Here is a 14,482-nt window from a genome sequence, read left to right on the forward strand (position 1 = left end):
TTGCCCATCTCCAATTGCCTGAGGTGGTGGTGGTGAGCTGTTGTCTTGAACTGCTGTAGTCCATGTAGTGTAGGTACATCAACAGTGTTGTTAGGGTGGGAGTTCTAGGATTTTGGCACAACTACTTAAAATTTATACAGTGCCTTTAGAGTAATGAAAATGTCCCAAAGCATTTCACTGGAGGCATTATAAAATTAAAATATGACATCAAACCAGATAAGGAAATATTAGGGCAGATGGGCAAAAGCTTGCTCAAAAAGGCAGGTTTTAAGGAGCAGCTTAAAGGAAGGAACATGACGTAGAGGGGTGAAGGGATTTGTAGGGAATTCCAGAGTTAAGGGTCTAGGCAACTGAAAACACAGCCCTCAGTAGTGCAATTAAAAATTGGGGATGCTTAAGAGGCATTAGAGGAGCGCAGATATCGGAGGGTTGCAATGCTGGAGATTACAGAGTTAGAGAGGAGAGGGGCCATGTAGAGATTTGAAAACAAGGATGAGGATTTTAAAAATTGAATTGTTGCTTAAACAGGAGCCAGTGTAGGTCCGCAAGCACAGAGGTGGTGGGTAAACAGGATTTGGTGCTAGTTAGGACACAGGCAGCAGAGAGGCCGACCAGGGCATGCATTAGAATAGTCAAGTCCTGAGGTAACAAAAGCACAGATGGTGGTTTAATAGCAGAACAGCAGGAGCAGAGTCAGGTGATGTTACAAAAAGGAGAAATAGGCGGTCTTAATAATGGCACAGCTATGTTGGTCGAAACCTCTTCTTGGAGTCAAATATGAAAAAACCGCATGAAACAGGAAGAGAACCCACTGATGGAGATTCTCTGCTTACGATAGACGGATAAAAATGGAACCAGGCGAGTGGAATCCCACTAATTGGAGAACAGTGGAGACTGGAGTGTTCAACAGTGCCAAAAGCTGCAGGCAGGTTGAGTAGGGTGAGGAGGGTTAGTTTGCTTTTATCACAATCACATAGGATAACATTTGTGACAATGCTAGGAGCCATTTTGGAACTGTGCCAGGGTGAAAACCTGATTGAAAGGATTCAAACATGGAGCTTCGAGAAAGATCAGCACAAATTTGTGAGACGATAACCCAGGAAGAGTGTTTGGAAGGTGCTGTAGAAGAAGCCTTGGCTAGTTGCTGCAGTGCATCTTATAGATGGTAAACACTGTAGCCATGGCATAGTGTTGGGGAAGGTAGTGATTGTTTAACATGGTGGATGGGGTGCAAATCAAACAGGCTGCTTTGTCCTGGATAGTGTTGAGCTTTGAGTATTTCTGCAACTGCACTCATCCAGGCAAGTGGAAGGTATTCCATCACACTCCTGACTTGTGCCTTGTAGATAGTGAACAGGCTCTGGCGAATCAGGAAGTGAACTACTCCCTGTAGAATACTCAGTCTCTGATCTGCTCTTGTAGCTACAGCATTTACCTGGCTGGTCAAGTTAATCTAGTCATTAGTAATCCCCAGCATGTTGATGGCTCAGTTCATAGCACCCTCACCTTTGAATCAGAGGGTTGTGGGTTCATGTCCCACTCCCGGAAACCAAGAACTGTGATTGTACTCGAAAGAGTTGCAATCTGTGACTGTTGATAACTCGAAAGAGTTGATGTTGGGGGTTTCAATAATGATAACGATAATGCCATTGAACATCAAGGAAGATGGTGATTAACTGGCACAAATATTACTTGCCACTTACCAGCCCAAGCCTGAATGTTTCCCAGGTCTTGTTGCATTCACGCACGGGCTGCTTCAGTACCTGTGGACTTTTGAATGGAGCCGAACACTGTGCAATCAGCAGCAAACATTCCCACTTCTGACTTTTTAATAGATGGTAGATCATTGATGAAGCAGATGAAGGTGGTTGCACTTGAGGAACCATTGGGGCAATGTCCTTGGGCTGAGATGATTGGCCTCCAACAACAACAACAGCAACCAACACCTTCTCAAGGGCAACTAGGGATGGGCAATAAATGTTGGCCCAGCCAGCAAAGCCCACATCTGTGAATGAATATATAAAAAAACAACTTGTCTTGTGCTAGATATGACTCCAGCCACTGGAGAGAGTTTTCCCCCTGAATTCCCATTGACTTTCATTTTTACTATGCTTCCTTGATGCCACACTCCATCAAATGTTGCCTGATGTCAAGGGTGGTCACTCTCACCTCATCTTTGGAATTCAGCTCTTTGTCTATTTTTTGGACCAAGGCTGTAATGATGTCTGGAACAGAGTGGTTGTACTGGAACCCCAACTGAGCATCAGTGAGCAAGTTATTGCTGACTAAGTGCTGTTTGATAACATTGTCGACGACACCTTCCATCACTTTGCTGATGATTGAGAATAGACTGATGGGGCAGAAATTGGCTGGATTGGATTTGTCCTGCCTTGTGTGCACAGGACGTATTTTGGTGATTTTCCACTTTGGCAGGTAGATGCCAGTGTTGTAGCTGCACAGGAACAACTTGGCTAGAGAAACGGTTAGTTCTAGAACACTACAGCTTAGATGTTGTCAGAGCCCATAGCCTAAGCTGTATCCAGTGAGCCGAGTTGCTTCTTGATATCACGTGATGTGAATTGAACTGGTTGAAGATTGACATCTATAATGTAGGGAGCCTCAGGTGGAGGCAGAGGTGGCTCATCCACTCAGCACTTAAGTCCTGTGCTTTCTATATCTGTTAATTGTATTGAGGTTAGATTCGGTTTTGCAAATAATTCCGTGTTATATGTTATCAAAGTGTTTACATACATAAGATATATGGCCTGGGAACAGGCCATTCGGCCCAACCAGGGTATGCCAACATTTATGCTCTCTTCAGCCTCCCCCCATCTTTCCTCATCTAAATCTATCAGCGTAACCCTCTTTTTCTCTTCTCCCTCATATGCTTGTCTAGCTTTCCCTTAAAAGCATCTATACTATTTGCTTCAAATATTCCCTGTGGTAGAGAATTCCACATTCTTACCACTCTGAGTAAAGAACTTTATTCAGAATTTCCTATTGGTTTTTTTGGTGCCTATCTTACATTGATGGCCTCTGGTTATGCTCTTCTCCACAAGATGAAACATTTTCTCTGTATCCACTCCATCAAAACCTTTCATAATTTTAAAGAACTCTATTAAGCCACCCCTCAGCTTTCTTTTCTCCAAATCATTATGGGTAAATTTTGAACAGCAGTGGTTCCAGCACTGATCCTTGTGGAATACCACTTCCTACTTCCTCCTACTCTGAATGCCCTTTGCTCCCACTCTCTGCTTTTTGTCTGGAAGTCAGCTAGCAATCCATTCTGCCACTTATCCCCTGACTCCACATTCGCTAACCTTATTAGTCTATTAGGATGTGCAGATGAGCTTTTTGTTTTGGTTATTTGCTTCAAGGAAAATATTAGTGTACTGTATGTTACCCATTAAATTCTGACAATGCAAACCATATTAATGGTGATTTCTAATAAATAACAAGGACAAACGATCCTCAGATTTCCCAATATATTTACAAGCATGCAGAAAAAAATTGTTACTAGGTTCTACTAAGCTTTTATTGGTGATACATTGCATTTAACTTGCTTCCTACCTTGTCCATAAGTGAGATGATCTGGAGAATAAGTTGATCCTGTCGTAGGTCATCACCATGCTTGAATATAACAGGGTATTTACCTCCATCTTCAGTTTTAAATATTAACTTTGCTGGCATAAGTGCACTCTGAAACAATAATATGGATTTATAATACACATTGATCATTAAGCGGGAAGGAAAGTGTGGATGGGTGTTGAAAAAAAGTGAAGAAAATGAAATTATTTTTGTTCAAAGCATCTTAATGCTCATGCCCTCTTCCTCTTCCCATAAGACTTTTCTTCCTGCTACGCTATTTTGGTGTCACTACTGGGAGAGTCACCCTTGCATTCAAAAATGGCTCCACAGCAAACCAGGACACTAACTTCAGAGCAGCTAGAGAACCAATCTGGAACAACAGAACCCCAGCAAAGCGAGTTACATAAATGTATTCAGTATTTTTCCTGTCATAAAATGGAAGGGTTGGATGCTTTGAACAAAAAGTACTAGCCCTACGATAATTTTTTTCTTTAAATTCTATTTTGTTAAATAAGTAAAGTGATTAAGCAATAGTATTAAAGAATGCCGGGCAGGAACACCCCAGAAGTTGGGGTGAGTCACAGTCATAACAGCACCAAAGGAGGCCTTTTTGTTCATTGAGTCCATGCTGTCTCTCTGAAGAGTAATCTGGTCAAGCCCATTCCCCTACTCTATCCCTGTATCCCCGCAAGTTAATTTTCCTATCCAACTTCCTTTTGAAATCATTATCTCCGCTTTCACCTCCCTTGTGTGCAGTGAGTTCCAGGACATTAGCACACTCAGCCTAAAAGGTTCTTCATCACATGCATCCCGTATCTCTTGTCCAAAATCCTAAATCTATGTCCCCTAATCTTTGCAGTAGTAGTAGCAGTAATGATCTGCCCAAGGCCAGGTCCTCTGCTCATTTCTCCATGCCTCACAAGCGACTGAAGAGGAAAGTGTAAGAGTCTCCCCTTTGCAATTTCAATGAGCAATAGGGCTAGGGAAAAGAATATGAGGTGGTTTCCTGTTGCCTTCCTCGTCTGCTCAAAGAAAACACAAATCCTCTTTGTGAAAGATCCTTCACATGTAAGCAGCCATTGTCCCCTCTAGATTTTAGCTCTGTTGCCATCACCACCGAAAATTTGCTGGTTCTGACTTTTTCCATGACTTATAGTACTGGGCCTGAAGTAACTCACAAAAGGGGAGGGACAATCACCCCAAGGGCTCAAATGACCCTGCTGCCCTAACTAGTCCTTGTACCATCAGGTAGATGGGAAAAGCTTTTTATTTTATACCTTATTTAAACCCCTTATAACCATGTACATCTTTACACACCCTGCAACCTCCTTAGCTCCAAGGAGAACAACCCCACCTTCTCCAACCTAACCTTGAAACTAAATTCCCTCATCACTGGAACCATTGTGGTAAATCTCTTCTCAACCCTCTCATAGATCTTCACATATTTCCTAAAGCACATGACCAGAACTGGACACAATGCTCCAGCTGTGGCCTAACCAGAGCTTTATAAAGGTTCAGCAATAACTTCCCTGCTTTTGCACTCAGTACCTCTAGTCCATCCAGCACCTGGGTCCTGACGCTTGTGGGGAAAATGCAGCCCACTGTTTCAGTCAATGATCTCTTGTCAGTTCTGACGAAAGGTCAGTGATAAAATTATGGTATTGATGAGTAGAAAGCATAAATTGTAGCATTCAAACATATCAAGTTTAAGTAACAAGGCAAAGAATAATCTTTGAATTTTTAGCAAAGTATGTTTCAATTTGCTTTTATAGGCTGGAGGTGCAGGCAGAGATTGTGCAGTTCCCTCTATGGCCCACAACCCTTCAAGATATCCTTTTTATTATGGTAAAGATGGTACATAAACATAAGTTGCTGCTGTTGCTTTTGATGACAATTGGTAACTGGGGTAAAACCTGCCCATCGTTTTGCCCAGCTAGACAATAAATAAGTTTCCTCAGTATCATAGGCAGACCAAAATAAATTTAACTTCCAAATCAGAGCTGTATGTTTCTCACAAGCTGTGTTAATTGTACAATCCTTGAAGCTTTACATAGCTGGGGTAACTGTGAAATTTAACATCTTCTAAAAATCTGTGTGAAACACTGATGTCAGATTAATTTCACTGGACTTTACAAGGCAAACAAGACTTGTGGGAGGAGAAATACTTACAGCTTAAGCAATAGGATCCAATAGGCTTAGCTATCAGGAGTAATGAACCACTTCACTTTCTCTCAATTTATCCAGAGTAAATTTGGTAAAGGTGACAATATCATTTTCTGCATCATTGATTATGATGTTCTTATTTTCCAGCCAAATACTCTACTATCGGTGGTCAAAAGGGCCCTTGATAGAATCTATCCTATTCACTCTTGGCCTTTACTCTGTTCTTTCAATTACGGTTCCCTGAAGGATCCATCTTTGGTCCCATTCTCTTTTAAACTTGGACTTTGCTCTTTTGTGACATTTGTTAGAGACACAGGGCCTGGTATTTAATGGGGCATGCTTTCAGCACCGGGAGGAGCTGTTGACAATAAACCCGGAAGCTCATCCTGAGTTTTAACACCAGGCATGTAAAAGGCACAAAAATTAGTTATGGAATCAACCCTTATTACTTTGCCAGATTTCACAGAGCTAGAAGCCTGGCCCAGAGTAGTTAAAATAGAAATCCTGTTAAAATGGAAGTATGTAACCCCCATGAAAACTTAACAAATGACTTGCCTATTGGGAGCATATTGGTTGCCTGATGCTCCCCCCTGCTTCCCTTAAAACCGGCAAGCTTGAAGTGGCTTGGGTTCAAGTTTAAAATTTGGACTTCACACCCATTTTTGGGTGTTAAAATTACCCCATGGGGTCAGCTTTTACTTATTTTCTCACAATGCTCAGTTCTACTTCTCCACCTCTTAACTTCTGCACTGCCTTTTATGTAATAAAGCTGCACAGGTAGCATCCAATCTGTGAAGTTACAATTTGCTTTTTATCTCTGCAATTGTTTGGAGCTGATAACAACGGTCTGGACCAGATGTTATAGCTGTTTTTATCTTTACATGTTACAAAATGATAAAAAAAAGTACATCATTAATTAAATCCAAAGTTGGTCAAAATGAGGCAGAAGATCTGCTAGAAATTAAATTCTCTTCCTACTGTCTACTGACACAAACCAAGTTTAAAAGCATCAGAAACATATTTTTAACCAAAGAAATTTTTTTCAATTAAAGCACAAATTAAAATGACTTAATACTGCACAGACAATAAATCTCAACTCCTAAGTTTACCTTAAATAAAGTTGCTTTTTCTGGAATGATACCCCTGATTTTAACTTGTGGCTCTAAAGGTAAAGGTATAGGCTCAATCTCTGATAAATTCACTTTTTCATTGTCTGCCAATAATGTCTGCAACCTTTCAATCTAAAAGGGGAAAACAAAAAATACACACATTATGAAAAGCATTGAGGAAATGGGACAATTTGTGTAGTCAACAAAAAGTATAAGGTAAATGGGAAGTCATCAAAAATGGATTATCATGTCATTTTTCTTATTGCCATTTCTAGGACCTGTGTACAAATTGGCTACTTCCCTACATTATAGCAATGACTATAGTTCAAAAGTATTCAATGGCTGAGAAGTACTTTTGGATGCCCGGGGGTCATTAAAGACGCTATCTAAAGTTAAGTTTTTTTTCCAGGGAATAAATCCCACGACTTATCAATTTTTTTTTTTAAAACAGCCATTTAAACCACAATCTCGTGCCTGTAGATTAAGTCAAACGTCACGGCAGGAAGGGTAGAATTATTTTAGTCAGACACATACACCTGACTGCCAATGTTTTGCAATGTGTCCAGCCAATGTCATAGGCCAGAGCTGCTGATGCACAACCACATATCTGAACAGTGAAGGCAAGCGTTGTGAGGATAGCACTGAACCTGCAGCTCTTGACACACAATGCACAAGCGTGCAACAAGCGTCATGTGCAAGAACCTACAGATGCTTTGTGGTATGCTGAAACTAGAGAGACTGGGAAGCTCCACAGGGAGCAAGACACTGGCAACAGATCTTACCAGTCCAACATTAGATGCACCACTAAGTCACTGTATCCCACCAAGGGGTAGGGGGGGATGAGATAAATGACAAACACTGATCCATTCTGCCTCTAAATGAACGGATGTAATATTGGAAATTTTTCATTTAATTGTAGTGAGGCAAGGACAATGTTTTTTCTGGAAAGCAGAAGCTATAGTTGCTGTTCTCTCCTGCAGTAGAACTATACGGACTGTGAAACATCCACAGAATATATTCAATGACCCATCCTCCACTGTACCCTGTGGAAGAGGGCCCCAAACACTGACGATCCTTTGAATAAGAAATTCCTCCTTATCTCCATCTTAAATGGGAGATTCCTTATTTTGAAATTGTGCCCCCTAATTCTAGATTCCCCCACAAGGGGAAACATTCTCTCAGCATCTATACTGTCAAGGAGAATCAGTTTATTTGGAAAGAGACAGGAAATTACTATATCATTTGATTAATATCTTGTTTAAATGTTGGAAAGAAAACATTGAATCATTGCAGTTGAGTGATGCTGATCTGTGTAAGAACTGTAAATGTTCACACAAATAATTCTCATATTTAGTGCACAAATTTTCATTCAATAATTAGTAGTTCTCCCCAAATACTTACATAAACTACAGAGTACTTTAAACATAGTATTGGTGCTGAAACAGTAACCATCCTCAAAAGTCTAGAGCTGGAGGATGTATCTCAGACCAAGCTACCTGATTACAAAAATGACCACTGTATCAAGAGCTTCAAGTGTGCGCACTGGATACTAGATTCTGTGGATTATTTAACAGTTTTACAGTGGGAATTTAGAAAAATAATTTCAAAGCGTTAATTATACATCTCCTGAAACAACAGAAACAAGTCTATATTCCTAACATTAATCCATCACATCTTTTGCAAAAAAGTCTTTTAAGAAATTACATCTTTGATAGAACTATGACGAACTCCATCAATATACATTATTCACAAATCTATTACGATTGTACATATTAATAATATGGACAAACACATACGTCTGACACAATCATGCAATTGTAATAAAGAGTTTATAAGATGTGGAAACACTGCAGAAATTTCAATGCTATTCAAATTTACTTTTAGGTGAATTAACTGACAATGTATGAATACCTTTTTCTTCCGATTCCCACTTTCTCGCTGAACAGCTTTCATAAGGTGTACTAGTCGATCCACAAATGTTTGTTGAGCAGCTAGAAGGGAGCGCATGACTCTCACATTCTTGTCTCCCTAAAGTATGCAGTCATTAAAAAAATATTATTTGAACAAGTCACTGAATACCCTTCAAACTTAAGAAGCCAAGGTTTGTGCAATGCAGTTACCCCATATGTAGCTTTGTGGTCATTGTTTTCCTGCTATAAAACTAAATGTTTGAAAAAGAAAATGACCCACCCTGTACAGGAAACTTATTGAATTAGTATAGAGTAGTAACATTCACCTCAGGGATAAGGATCACTCAGAGGAATAGTCAGGCCACGTGAAATTCTACTTAACCAACCCTTTAAAAAAAAGGGACACAGCAGTCAAAGAGAGTGGATATCAGTATACCCAAAATAATGTTCACAGGAACTCTGTACAAATGATGCTAATTGGTCAAAATAAAAGTTGCAATGATCTAAACTATTTACATACAGCAAATTCAATATTTTGTGGAGGAATCATTCAATGACAAATTTGGAGTCAGAATCCAGATCAGAAATTGTTTGAAAACTTTAGCAGATATCCCAAGGTGTTGCAAACAAGTTGTTTGGTACATACAAAAGTTCAAACTTAATAACAATGGTTTGAGATTTTTATTAAACAAATACAAAATGATGTAAAAATTTATTTAAAAATTGAAAAACTACCATCATTTAAACCTATTAACTGTGTATTCCCCTAAAATGGCCCCTTTCTAGGGTAGTTTGCAAAGTGAAATGATGTCAGATGGGGTTTCCTGCTTCTGCTTTCTCCAGCCCTGATTTTCCAACTTATTGGGAAAGGGCAGAAAATTGCCAACTAGCAAGCAAGGATGTGAAAAATGCTGGCAATTAGTAAAACTGAATTTTTTTTTAAAAATCCAAACATAAAAAGCACAGATACATTATTGGCTTGGCTGGATTGCACATGAAAGCTTGTAATTGTTGCTGCCATTTTGTGTAAAATCAACTACCAAGACAAAAAGAACCCTGCCCTTGTAGTACAATTCGGACACCTGGACATTTAGTTAGTGACACAAAAACAGTGGCAACACAATGCTTTCATATAAATAGCTCCACAGTCAGAAAGGGTGTGCTCTAAAGATAGATGCATTTTAATTAAATGGTCTGCCATTCCCCAAACTCAGGTTGCCACTGCAGCCACATCTCTACCTACTATAATAAAATTACTTGAGCCCACAATCTTTGCTATCAAAAGAAAATTGAAAATAACCATTCTAAATACCTTTAGCAAGGCTTGACTAAACCTCCTCATCACATTCAAATACATCTCATGAGTTTTTGGGTCACGTTGTTGAGTATCCTGATCTTCACATTCTACAATAACATACCTTAGGAAACAGGAAAAAAAAGCAACATGGCTTGGGAAATACAGTATAGGAACAGTAAGTCCTAAAGATAAAAATATGGTACCATATGGCAAAAAGCTCTATTAGCTAAGCATTTTTTTTCTGCAATGTAATCCTTTACACCACATTCAACTAAAAGCTGGTACACTGAAGTTCAGTTATCATATTTCTCCTAACCATAATTTAATCATAAAAAATTAAGCAAATATATCTACATATTTTGGGTAGCTCATGCCATGTGCATCACTAAGAGTATATTCTCCTTCAACTTCCAAACACTAATTGTTTCTATATTTTGACCTGGCAATATTTTCCCCTCCCCAAGGTGCTACTGGCTTTCAGGGGTGGCAGGTGCACCTCCCCCCCACCCCAAATTCCTTACCCGAACAGCCATTATTCAGGCAAAACCGACTGAAGGTGGGAGTAGACAATTTGACTCTGCATTTTGGTGGAAGGGAGAGGGAAGGGGGAAGGAAAAAACAGGTGTGAAAGGAAAACAACCAAAACAGATTCTATCCTCTGTAGTTGTACACAGATGAATGCTTCCAGCAACAAAGGTTGAACAGCAAATAAAGAGCAAGCATCATGGCCTATTTTTCTCCTTCATAGAAATCAACCACAATAACCTCAACAATGCTCCAGCTCAGATAAGCTAAACTCAGCACAGAAATCACACCTGGAATCTTCTTAGCCTTAGTAAATACTAGTTGAACTCACTGGATTATTGAAGCAGCAGGCTACAACCTTCAGATCCAGTAACCTAACTGGCAGACACAAAAGCAATTTATTGACCCAGCAATTATCCTTATATTTGTCATTTAAAAAATTCTCCAAGACAGTACACAAGTAACGTCTCTGCGTTTAGCAGTGCCTCTAATTGCATATTAATTTCCTATTGCGTCACCTCAGTATGAGCAGCACCTGTATAGGCTGGTTGGCTAAAGGCAACTGCAAGGGAATTGGTAGAGTGGCAGTGTGGGAGCACAAATGCTGTCATCCTGAGAGAGGACGGCAAGTTTATGCACAATGGAGCCAATGACACTCGCTGAGGTGACATCTCAGGAATCCTACTACCCTCTTGGCTGATAAATTGCTGACTGCTGGGAGAGCCTGCATGCCACTTTGAGCACCAAGATCCACAACCATTATATATGCATCTGAATCTGTATGGACACCAGAGGTAATGCAGCAGGGGCAGCAAGGGAAGCCATTGCAAGAGATACTCTGGCTATGCTGGAACCAAGCGAGTTCAGTCCTACCCAGCTGGGTAACAGTGGGGAGGTGCAAGACCAGCACAAGGCAGCAGAATAAAATCTAATTTTGAGCATCAGCACACTTATTTATATTTGAGCAGGAATTATATATGAAAGCATGCAATGAGAAATGATCATTTGGTCCTTAGTGCCTGTCCTTCCCTACACTGCATGCCACAGATTCTACCATTGATTAACAGATCCATTGTTTAACAATATCATTGAGTCATGCTCACCCATTGCTTGCTTTGGAACCAATAGTAGCCAATAATTGACAATCAAAAAGACTTAGTAGTGAAGAAAATCTTAGTGGGACAACAGTTCTCCATAGCACCAATAAAATGTGTGTTTTGAGAAACATAACTAGTTGGTTAAGCAGAATTCTTTTGCATAAAAGTGGAAAGAAATGAATAAAAACTGTCCCCCTGCACCTCCTTCAGCTTATAAAACTTTTTATCAGCTGACTGTTGGTAGCGTTCAATGAGATAAAGAAAGGAAAAGAAAGACGACTTGCATTTACATAGCTGGGTCACCGAATTTATTCAGGGCTGAGTTAGATAGATATTTGACAGACAAGGGAGTTGAGGGTTATGGGGGGAATACAGGAAAATAAAGTTGAGACCACAACCAGTTCAACCATGGTCTTATCGAATGGTGGAGGAGGCTCGAAGGGCAGAATGGCCCACTCCTGCTCCTAAGTTCCATGTTCCTATTTCGTCCCTTTTTTTGTAGTTCTAAAATGTTTACAATGCATTATGGGCAGAATTTCCCCCCCGTTTGTGGGGGGAAGGAGGGGGGGAGTTGAAGAGCAAGTGCGTGGAGGCACGCCTCCGGTCGGCGTCCCCAATTGGGAGCACGCCACCATTTTATGTGGGTGGGCCAATTGAGGCTATGCGCTCCCTGTGCGGGCGGGGGGGGAATTCCCTGAGCCGAGAGTGCGCTCTTTCGTGCATGCGCACGAAAGAGTGCACTCATCTTCCTGAGGCTAAATGCTGCCTCAGGGAGATCAGCTCTACAATAAAAAATCTTTAAAATAGAAAAAAAAATTTCCCTGACATGTCCCCTCACATGAGTTGGGACATGTCCATCACTTTTAAATACACTTTTCCTGCATTTTTAAAAACCTACATGAAACCTCATCCCGCCCATGAATGAGTCATGCTCACCCATTGCTAGCTTTTTCTATGCTCGCCAGGGCTCCTGGCCTGCCCGCCAACCTTAAGGTTGGAAGGGCAGGTCCATTACTTATTTCAATGACTGTCAATGGCCTCAATTGGCCATTGACAGGTCGGCGGGCACACAGTTGATTCTGCTGCGCCCCCGCCTACCTGAAAATTTAAATGGGGCGCGGTGACATCGAGAGTTCCGCCCGATGTCGCCGCGCAGCATTTTACGCGGTGAGCGGGCCCCGCCCCCCCAACCGGGAAATCCTGGCCTATGTTTCTCTACACCCATCATTATGGAGGGTATAATTCAGCCACAGCAAAAATAACAACAAACAGTGCTCCATTAAGAACTGAGCAATTATGAAGGGGGTGCATGAAGGGAGGTGAAAAAGAGCAGGAGAATTCCCCACCTGGTTAAAATTTCCCTCCTCACTGCACAGCCTTGTTGAAACTAAAACTCACCATCTAGAAGCAGCCAGGTTCCAAATGTCAGTCAACTGGAGTCTGAAGCTCCTTTTCCAAAATCTGAATCAGGTGCTCTAGAATAAATAATTTAACTATCTACCACAACATTTTTACCATTGAAATTGGTGAATTCATAGGACATTATGCTAAACATTTAAAGTTTATACTTGTGCACTCAAGCTAAAATTAGTCATTGAATACATTAGCAGTTTGCCAAGTAAATTTAAACCAAGATAATCCCACTGTTGCAGTTCTAAATGCCTTAATTATCTAAACACTTCTAAATTTTTATTAAAATATAGGGTTTGAGACTACAAAGTCAAGTATTCAATCTTTCCCAAGTATAAACTGGCCAAAAAGTATACTGCCACTGAGTCCAATATAAATTCAACCAACAAGAGCTGTAGGCCCTGATGCTTCTGGAAATTGCATTAAAAAATCTGTTAGATGTTGCACAATGACGACCAACATCTTGTGATGCAGTAATGTCAATACTCAACAGAAATAAATCAGGAATGAGGAAATGGTCCAAAGTAGGAAACTCATGACAGCCTTAGCATGCTGCGAGCTGGAGTTTACATAGAATGATAACAACCAGAATAGGACCTTAGTCACAACAGGCTATCAAAATTCGTTCATGATCTCTCCCCTCCTCATCTTCAACTTTCTCCAGCCCTACAAACTCACCCCCCGACTGCCACCCTCTAACTCCAGCTATTTATTCTCTTTTCTTCACCAGAGACACCCATATGTCCAATCACCTAGAAGTAACTGTGTAGAATCCGCTCTGCCTCTTCATCTCATCTTATCTCCTTTAAGATTCTTTTCAAAAGTTATCTTGTCAACCAAACTTTTAGTCACCCCTCCAAATATCCATTCTTTGGCATGGGACCCATTTCATTCTGATTATGCTTCTGTGAAACACCTGGAGCTGGTTTTCTACGTGCAGAAATGCAACTGTTGTTTATGCTTGGGTGCAGAATTTTTCCATGCTATGGAGCTGGGCCAGTTTGCACAAATAAAGCTCTGATTCATGATCAGACATTTTTTTTTTTATATAAAGAGTGTGTGCAAATCAAAGTTTTTGTAATTGTTGAGTGCTGAAACTTCCACCCAATTTAAATGTGGTCTTTTACTGTGGTCTCTTTTGAACTGAAAAGGAACCAATTTTCCAGGGTGAATGGAGAAGATGGGTAAAGCGCTTAGGCCAATATGGTTCCTGCGTGGCACCAAATTACAGCACAGAGTCTCTGAAGTACTTTCATTCTTTTCCTTCTCAGCAGTTTGGATGGAAGTTTGCACTTCAAATAGAAATAAACAAAAGTATGAGGAAAATTATCCCAAAGATGGGGTGAATATAAAAATTTGGGAAGCTAATCACTATTCATTCAC

At 40.4% G+C, this 14,482-nt stretch overlaps 1 protein-coding gene across 3 annotated transcripts in view; it reads right to left on the reverse strand.

The window, feature by feature from the left end:
- The window catches only part of pik3c3 (phosphatidylinositol 3-kinase, catalytic subunit type 3), a 126,538-nt gene that overhangs the window by 42,526 nt on the left and 69,530 nt on the right, over positions 1-14,482 (reverse strand). For all 3 annotated transcript variants that reach the window (XM_078550696.1, XM_078550687.1, XM_078550706.1), the window contains 4 exons: positions 10,083-10,188; positions 8,772-8,888; positions 6,861-6,992; positions 3,571-3,699 (listed from right to left, as the gene is read on the reverse strand). In XM_078550696.1, the coding sequence (XP_078406822.1) occupies positions 3,571-3,699; positions 6,861-6,992; positions 8,772-8,888; positions 10,083-10,188 (484 nt within the window). The remainder of the gene's footprint in view (positions 1-3,570; positions 3,700-6,860; positions 6,993-8,771; positions 8,889-10,082; positions 10,189-14,482) is intronic.

This window comes from Cetorhinus maximus, chromosome 1 (genome assembly GCF_964194155.1).
Source record: "Cetorhinus maximus chromosome 1, sCetMax3.hap1.1, whole genome shotgun sequence".
Taxonomy (NCBI): domain Eukaryota; kingdom Metazoa; phylum Chordata; class Chondrichthyes; order Lamniformes; family Cetorhinidae; genus Cetorhinus; species Cetorhinus maximus.